The following is a 9703-nucleotide window of genomic DNA, read 5'->3' on the forward strand; positions in this document are numbered from 1 at the left end:
TTCCCTACTGGTAACCACTAGTTTGTTCTCTATATCTGTGAGTCTGTTTCTGTTTCGTTACATTCATTTGTTTGTTTTATTTTTTAGATTCCACATATGATAAATGTGGAATTCCACACATTCCACAAATGATAAATTTGTGGGATTTTTAATTTTAAAGACAAAATGGAGTTTAAATGTTTAAAAATGAATTGAGAAATGGCTTAAATATTTTGTTGATTTTGGTCTTTTTTAATTTTTTTTTAATATAATCATATCACCTAAATAATGTATTACTTTAGGTTATGCTTTTATCATTACTTCTGCTTATTGACAGTATTAAAATACTGTGAACATTTGTAAAATTAAACTTAGATACAATTTTAACTTTTTGGTATCTGATATGCCAAAAACATAGAACTTTGTCTTAAACCTTTCCACTATCACAGTGCGTTCTTATGGTCTGCCAGTTATTAATATTTTTTTCTTAATTTTTTGAAGCCTCATTATTTTTTGCTTTAAACTTTACATTATTTACAAATGAGCCGTTAGTAATAGGCTATATTAGAAGGAAGACTTTTAACTAGTTATTCTAGAACTGAGAAATTTCAGTGGTGGTTGTTTGTAGTGTCTGTATAATAGCTAATATCGTAGTATCTCTGCTATACCAAGCAAACAACCAAAAGTACTTCCACATAGCACACACATAAAAATCACCAGAAGAAAGCATGACCAAACCTACTAGAAATGTAACCTTCTCATAGCAGTTATTAGTATAGGGTTATACTGAGTAAAGGGTCCTATATGCCAGTAAACTCTTAGTGGGTCTAAATCCCAAATGGTATATACCCCAGTTATACATTAGAAGCATAACAGACAACCAGAAGGAATGCCTCTTTTTACTTCTTTACTCCTTTTTTTTTTTTTTTTTTTGTTTTGCGGTACGCGGGTCTCTCACTGTTGTGGCCTCTCCCATTGCGGAGTACAGGCTCCAGACGCGCAGGCTCAGCGGCCATGGCTCACAGCTGCTCTGTGGCATGTGGGATGTTCCCTGGCCGGGGCATGAACCCGTGTCCCCTGCATTGGCAGGCGGATTCTCAACCACTGCGCCACCAGGGAAGCCCCCTTTACTCGTCTTGTATGTACCATATACATCCTCCATTTTCTTAATGAGATGATCCCCAAAAAAGGTTTTGGGTTTATTTTTTCCTTTGCTTTCTTGAATATGTTTTTAGACATTTATTGGAGATAATTAAATATCTATACATAATGTTTAAATTGTGAATTATTCTGTGTATTTTTATTTTAAATAAAATATAAAATAGTATTTTGACTTAGAAATAGTGCTTTACCTGAATTTATTTCATGAACCAGTTTATTCAGATCTCACATATATCTTTGACATCAGCATTTTTTTCATCATTTCTACCACTTTTTGGATCATCTAACTAATATTTCGGATACATCATGTTTATATACCTATCTAAGATGTTTGAGATGCAGACATTTCAGATCATATGGGAGGGACTTCCCTGGTGGCGCAGTGGTTAAGAATCCTCCTGCCAATGCAGGGGACACGGTTTTGAGCCCTGGTCAGGGAAGATCCCACATGCCGTGGAGCAACTAAGCCCGTGAGCCACAGCTACTGAAGCCCACACACCTAGAGCCTGTGCTCCGCAACAAAGAGAAGCCACCGCAAAGAGGAGCCCGTGCACTGAAACGAAGAGTAGCCTCCGCTCACCACAACTAGAGAAAGTCTGCTCGCAGCAACGAAGACCCAGCGCAGCCAGTAAATAAATAATAAATAAATAAATAAATAAATAAATAAATAAATAAATAAAATTCGAACACAAACCATTTGATTAAAAAAAAAGATCATACGGGAGTCTTTTTTTTTTTTGGCTGCCTTGGGTCTTCGTTGCACGTGCAGGCTTTAATTGTGGCGAGCGGGGGCTACTCTTCGTTGAGGTGCACGGGCTTTTCATTGCAGTGGCTTCTCTTATTGCAGAGCACAGGCTTTAGGCACGTGGGCTTCAGTAGTTGTGGTTTGTGGGCTGTAGAGCACAGGCTTAGTAGTTGTGGTGCACGGGCTTAGTTGCTCCTCAGCATGTGGGATCTTCCCGGAACAGGGATCGAACCTGTGTCCCCTGCATTGGCAGGCAGATTCCTAACCACTGCACCACCAGGGAAGTCCCAGGAGTCTTTATATAAAGCTTTTACTGGAAATGGAGATCCAGATAGCCATTGGTATGCTACTGGGACAGGTGTGTGTGTCTGTGTATGTTTTCATTTATCTTATGTTTTATGAGCTTCATGATAAATTATTTTCTAAAATGATGTTTTAAAGGCTGTTAATTAGCAGGAGCATTCAGTACTAAAATGTTTTAAATATATTTGTGACTTCTATATGCCTCTAAAACTAGCATGATTAGGTAATATCAGACTAATATGTCTTCTCCAAACAGTATTTTGTTGTTCAAAATGAAGCACCTTCTCATAATATGAAGGACTCTTTAAGGATTCAAATATAAAGCAATACCCTCTTTTCTGATGAATACTTTTGGGGGAAAACTTGCCTTATATTTAGGAACATATATATATATTACTTAGTTGTATTATAGACTTAAAACTCATTAAAAAGGCAGTCATTTAATACTTTTATTAATGATAAAGTATGTAACACTTTCTTCTTGTTATATAGACCTCACTTAATGTTTGAATACTGGTATTTCCTATTTGATTATCTTTTTTTGTTTTCATTAATTTTCTTTACTTAGATCCATTTGATTTGAATCATAATCTTGGAGCTGGATTATCAAGGAAAAGTAAGCTATTACTTTGTTTATAAATATTAATGCCACCTCTTTTCCTTTTAATCCCTCCAATTGAGCCTTTACTCTTTTCTTCTTAGTGACAAATTTTATAATGAAAGCATTTATAAATGGCAGAAGGGTATTTGGTATTCCAGTCAAAGGATTTCCAAAGGACTACCCCTCAAAAATGGTAAGTTTTGGAAATACAAAAAACTAATTCTAAAAGCCATTTAAGCACCTAATTTGTATACATTACTTCAGTAGTAATCTAAATACTCTGGAAGTTTGGTGAGTCTAGCCAAGATAAAAGCCTTTTAATAAACATCCCTGTTTTGAAGCCATTTATCAGGAGAACAGGAAGAGATAGCCGGAAGTGGAGTTTGGGTGGGAAAATTAATAATTTTGTTGCTGCTGCTTTTCCTCGGTAACACACATTGGTGGCACTGCTGTTCCACCAAGCATTCAGCTCCATACCAGCCTCTGCAAACCCAGTTTGCACATATCTAAGGACATTCCCCACCCCCTCATATGACATCTAGATTTTTCCAGTCTGCTTGCAAAGAGTAATAAATCCCTTAATGGGACAAGAGAGAGTCAGTGCTGCCTGTGCTAAAGATCTGTCTGTTCTCATATAACCTAATAATCAGGTTTTTATGGAACCACACTCATTAAAAACAAAACTGCATTATAAAAATTAATTTCAGTGAGAGAAAACGGGAAAGGGTTAGGAACTAGAGAGTTTTATGTTAAAAACAAAGGGGTTGGGCTTCCCTGGTGGCGCAGTGCTTGAGAGTCCGCCTGCCGATGCAGGAGACGCGGGTTCGTGCCCCGTTTCAGGAAGATCCCACATGCCGCGGAGCGGCTGGGCCCGTGAGCCATGGCCACTGAGCCTGCGCGTCCGGAGCCTGTGCTCCGCAAATGGGAGAGGCCACAACAGTGAGAGGCCCGCATAACGCAAGAAAAAAAAAAAAAAAAAAAAAAACAAAGGGGTTTTTTCCCTGAATTAATTTTCTTAATAAAGACTTTTTAAATGAAGCTTAAATTATTGGGTGTATAAGCATGTTCAGCATTTGATTACATCTCTACATCTAGTTTTTGCTAGATGCTGCTCTGGTGGTCTTCTACACCAGTGCTTTTGAAACTTGTTCAAACAAATCACCTGGGGATTTTGTTAAAATGCAGGTTCTGATTCAGGAGGTCTGGAGTGAGGCCCAAGACTGTATGTCCTACAAGCTCCCAGGTGATGCCACTTATGCTGGTACCCACCTTAATTTTGGTGGCAAAGAAGCTAGAGTCCAGACCATTGTCTTTCCTTTCCTCTGATATTTTCCTTCAGAAGCCACAACAAAGCAACAGCACATAGCTTCTTTCTTTTTAGGTTTTAGCCTTTTCATTTTATGAGAAAATGAAGTCTTTGTACCTGGCCTCAGCTTCCCCCAAGTCCTAGGAAGCTGACTCACAGGGATGTGTAATGCTTTTGTTCAGAAGTGTGGAAGGGAACAAGCTACCTTTATGGTTAAACAGTGTTCTGCATTATGAATAGTAATAAACAAAAATGAATTTAGGTAAGCCTATCCTGAATTAGACCTCTTAATGGTTTTAGATTTTGGAATTAAGCAATATAATAATAACTATTAAAATTAATATATCGATATTGGTATGTCAGTGAGATTCCTGATTGATATTGGTTAGTTTTCGTGTTTGGATCTCATATTAATAGTTCAGATTTTTATGTATTTATATTCTGCTAGGAGTACTTTTTTGATCCAGATGTGCTAACTGAAGGTGAGCTGGCCCCAAATGATAGATGTTGCCGAATTTGTGGGAAAATTGGACACTTCATGAAGGACTGTCCTATGAGGAGAAGGTAAGCAGATATTCAAAAGGGGTGGTTTTGTTTTTGTTTTCTTGCTGTACCAGTTTTAAAATGAGGTTCTCTTGTAACAAAATAAACTTGTATTAAATCCAGCAGTTCTCAGATAAATTTGAGCTTTTTTTACCATGAAAATGAAGTGATTTAAAGCATGGCTTTAAGTGCAGATGACTAGGATTAACTAGGGTGTACAGGTGACAGTCTTCAAGGCCCAGTCACCTTTCCTAACTTGGGGCACAGCCCTAATCATCACTTGATCATTTGGCTATCACACTCTCCAACAGGGATGTAAGAACAAAAGAGGAAACTGAAATTCTTCCCTTGTACAGCAGTGAGGAGTTCAGAGTCATTTCAGTCAATGAAAAGTAAAATGGGTTGTTTTTTTTTAGGATCTCAATTACACTTCTATGTACAATAACTGGGGTGTACTGTGTGGGAATTTAGACTCACTAATACTTTACTGCACTGTAGTACCCTTCACTTGTATGCATTTTAATTCTTAATAATTGCTATGGTGACCTACTCAATTTGGGCCCCATGCTTTCTTATGATAATGATTGCAGGAGGGCAGAGGGGGACGTAGGTTTGGCTGCTTGCTTGGGACACATTCTTGTTTTGGGGTGGTGGTGGTATTTTTAACTGGATGATAATATTCTCATTTAAAAACATGCCACTTAAGTCACCATCTGGAATTCAAGGCTCTTATTTAGTACTTTATTTTTATTCAGATAATAGTCACTGATCATGTAGGGCAAAGAAGAAATAATTTTGACAGTTTAAGAACATAAATCTCCTTATAACCATTGTTTCCTTGTGAACCTAAAGTTTCATGTCTCAAGTTTCCAGTGCTGGTAAAGAATGCTCATGGGCCAGAAAGGTTTAAGAAATCACTCCAAGGATAATTTGAGTTTCATTGCATCAGTATCAGAGTAGGTATTAAATTAAGGAGTTCCACTAGTTGCAAAAACTGGTTTTACAGCACTAGAGTACTTGTGAAAATGAAAAAAAACTACACCCTTAAGCCCTGAGGTTGCTTCTTAATAGAGAAGATGAATTTAAATTGTTAAGTTCTTGTTTTTCCCTCTGATGCCTCCTATATCTCGTTGTCTCCTAAACCTGAAGTGGTCTTAGGAATTTATTTAGGTTTTTGTTCAGATTTTTCCTGCTAATATTATATCTTCTACAGAGTGAGGCGACGGCGAGATCAGGAAGATACACTGAACCAAAGATACCCTGAGAACAAAGAGAAAAGAAGCAAAGAAGACAAAGAAATTCAAAACAAGTACACAGAGAGGGAGGTATCAACAAAAGAAGATAAGCCCATGCAGTGCACACTTCAGAAAGCCAAGCCAGTGAGGGCAGCTGTTGACCTGGGGAGAGAGAAAATTCTCAGGCCACCAGTGGAAAAATGGAAGAGACAAGACGACAAAGACTTAAGAGAAAAACGTTGTTTTATTTGTGGAAGAGAAGGGCATATTAAAAAGGAATGCCCACAGTTTAAAGGCTCTTCAGGTATGCACACCCATCACACCTTGATGTTTGCACTCACATCTCAAGGGAAATCTCTTTTTTAGAGTTCTTAACTATTTTATTTATATTTATTTCTTTAACAGATCTATTTACTGGAAAAGATTTTGTTTTTAAGAAGGTGAACCCACCTCTCCTGCCTTTACTTCTGATCCTCTATATGTCTTGAACACTTACCGCTGGTTTTTTGAGAGGCTTATCAGAGTCATTTGGTTGACTTTTCTGATAAGATTATCAGTGAATTGAAGACCTGGTAATCCCCAGTACCTAAAAAAATGTAACCTAAGTGACCAGAAAACAAGCTACCACTTGAGCTTTGCTACTCAGTGTGTGCACTTTTGAAATGGAAGCGCTGCCGGGCCATGGGGGAGTGATCTCAGGACACCATACAGTGCGTGCAGGAGCCGCTTGTATTTTTGTTTAAATACATGTGCGCACAGGCCTAGAAAGGGGACTAGAAGTAGAAGGGTTACACAGTTAATGGTGCCTCTACCTGCAGTGGATTGTCTTTGCATTTCATCATTTTAATAATTTTCTGCAGTGAGCATGATTATTCTTATGATGAGGAAAAATATGTTGATACTATCAGTCCCTAGTTGAAAATCATCCACAGATCTTGCCCCTTTGAGTTGTCAGATCTTAATCCACTTTTCCTATTAAATGGGTGAAGTGTCCATTATGGGCATCTTTTTAACAGACTATTAAGAGTAAGGGTTCTTTGTGTGGGGGGGATAAGTTATGGTTTACAAAGCAGTTTATACACTCTCACTTTCTTTTCTCAGAACAAACCTGTGAAAGTGGATGAAATTTGATTAGCATGGAAATGAAACCCTGAGAAATAATGTTTTTGATTAAAGTGGTAACCCTGTTCTTATCCTCAATTGTAAATGTTTATGTGCAGCATAAAAAAATGTCAGCACTGACAATTTCCCTAAAATACTCACTCTAGTCCTTGTTGTTCCTGAAACACTAATACCTCTCTTCCATTTTATGATATCATATCAGCAATATAGTATCTCTTTTTCTTAAGGTAGAAACTTTAGATCAGCTATCCTTATTTTTTTTAAATGAGCTTTATATGAAAAGAAGTATATTTTTAAATTGTTTTCATTATTGATTTTAAAATAGGACTTAAATGTTTATGAAAGTTACAGCTTCAGCTTGTCCTACTTCTAAGGAATTCAAATTCAAACTTTTTTGCCCTAACAAGGGATGTATACCAGAATAAAATGATCCTCTTTTATAATTATAAGAGGTAAAATGTTTAAAAGAAATTAAAAGCAATAGCTAACATTCATTGAGCACTTATGATGGGTAATTTCATCTCATTTTCACCACAGCCCCATTAAATGTGGTATTATTGATATCTCCAGTTTATAGATGAGGAAACTATAAACAGTATAGATAAGATGTAATATAGTCTCACCAAAATTCCTTTTGTAGGCTACCCTTCAGAAAACTCAGGTTTTGTGTTTACTCAGAGCAGGAGCATTGCGTTCCTCTTTGGCACAAGAGTGGTGAAGTAATGCTCCTGTCCTCCCGCAGCTTGGATGGATCTCTTCTTTCTAGCTAGTAGCAAGTTTTAAGTTGCCTACTAGTGAATCTCTCAAAATAGTTAGAGCAGGGAATTCCCTGGCTGTCCAGTAGTTAGGACTCAGGGCGCTTTCACTGCTGTGGGCCTGTCTGTGGTCGGGGAACTAAGATCTGACCAAAATTAAAAAAAAAAAAAAAAAAAAAAGTAGTTAGAGTGTGATTCTGGCTGCCTAGGGGGCAGTAGCAAATCAAAGAGAGATAGGAGATCCTGGGGCAGGGATGGGGTATTATCAAAGCTACGGAAAGCACTAGAATCTTGGTTTCTTCAGACTGCAGTGTTTTCACATTAAATCAAGTAGTCATAATATAAAAGTAAACTAAAAAGGGGAGGAGTGGGGCTAGAGTATGGTGAATTTCCTCCAAGAGCAATTAAAAATAATCAGCTGCTTTCTGTCTAAAAATTATGTTGCTCCCTCTCATTTCTTCCAATATGTTATTATTTTGTCCACACAGTATACTGAGTAGAGTTTCTGTCATATCAACAGAAAATCTTTCTGTGAAAGTTTGAAACAGGGCTACTACTTTGGATTTAAAGTAGGAAGAAAAAGTGCTGATTTCTTTCTCAGGTCTGTCTAAATCTGATTGTGTATTTGGATCCCCTTCTTCACCTAGCCCTTTGAGACCAACTGGCACATTTGTTCAGGTAAACCTAGCTCAGGTCTGAGCAGGAAGCCCTCCCATCCTCTGTCTCTCCTGCAAACACGTACTGAGTGCTAGCAGCTCTGTGCCAGGTGCTCAGAGGTGCTGGGCCGCCCCAGGCCCCATCTCCATCCTCGTGGCTCCTCTGCTCTGCCCGAGGCGCAGGTTGCGGTGAGCTTGCTGTGCACCAGCTCGCCGGGTGTGCTTTAAGGGGTCCTGCAGATGTGTCTTGCTTGTTGATTAACTTGCAAAGTTCTGCCACCCACATGCCTAATTTCAGCTCTCCTTGGATTTAGTTACAGTTTTCAGGCTGTTTCGGATGCTGTTCCTTTCGACTTTGTAAACCAGTCTATTTCGTTTTTTAGGCAGTGCTTTTACATGAAGACCAAAAGAAACAAAAAACATCTATATTTTTGAGTCCCCAGTCAGGTATGTGGGTTTGAAAAAAAAAAAAAATGTGTGTTATTTTATTTACTGCATAGTGTACCACATGCCTTTTGAGGCACTTCCTTTGAATAAGTGGTTTTAACAGGGATTGGACATCAGAATCACTTGGGGAACTTTTAAAAATACAGCTACCCTGCCCCCACCTTCATTTCTTTTTTTTTTTTCTTTTTGCGGTATGTGGGCCTCTCACTGTTGTGGCCTCTCCCGTTGCGGAGTACAGGCTCCGGACGTGCAGGCTCAGCAGCCATGGCTCACGGGCCCAGCTACTCCGTGGCATGTGGGATCTTCCGGGACCGGGGAACGAACCCGACTCCCCTGCATCGGCAGGCGGACTCTCAACCACTGCGCCACCAGGGAAGCCCAACCTTCATGTCTTAAATCAGATGCTTCAGGGGCTAGGCTTAGGCCTGTGTATTTTTTTAATGTTCTAGGTGATTCTTATACCATCCTTGAGTAGGAACCATAGTCTAGTTATTTGTTCCTCTTCTATACTTTTTGTTTCTGCTTTGAAATTGCCACTGTCTTGTCAGCAGTGTATTCTCCTTATGGAGATTATTTACCATGTACCAAAGTAAGGAAAGAAAGTAATCATTGAGCTGAACACTCTCTCTCTCAGCTGCGTCATTTATGCATTCCTTCAACAAATATTTATTAAGCCACACCTCCCACCCACCTGCCCCCTCTAAGTTCAGGATGTGGGCCTAAACACTGAAGATACAGCAGTGAATCAGCAAAGCCCCTTCTCTCATTTACTCTGCATTCTTGTCAGAAGAGAGACAAATATTTCATGTGGGACAGATGCTAAGAAATATAAAGCAGGAAAAGGGAAAGA

General features: G+C 38.6%; 1 protein-coding gene across 2 annotated transcripts in view; it reads left to right on the forward strand.

The window, feature by feature from the left end:
* Positions 1–9703, forward strand: part of TUT7 (terminal uridylyl transferase 7) — a 68336-nt gene that overhangs the window by 48123 nt on the left and 10510 nt on the right. For both annotated transcript variants that reach the window (XM_007456107.1, XM_007456108.1), the window contains 4 exons: positions 2757–2804; positions 2891–2982; positions 4544–4659; positions 5852–6177. In XM_007456107.1, the coding sequence (XP_007456169.1) occupies positions 2757–2804; positions 2891–2982; positions 4544–4659; positions 5852–6177 (582 nt within the window). The remainder of the gene's footprint in view (positions 1–2756; positions 2805–2890; positions 2983–4543; positions 4660–5851; positions 6178–9703) is intronic.

This window comes from Lipotes vexillifer, unplaced genomic scaffold (assembly GCF_000442215.2).
Source record: "Lipotes vexillifer unplaced genomic scaffold, Lipotes_vexillifer_v1.1 scaffold806, whole genome shotgun sequence".
Taxonomy (NCBI): Eukaryota; Metazoa; Chordata; class Mammalia; order Artiodactyla; family Lipotidae; genus Lipotes; species Lipotes vexillifer.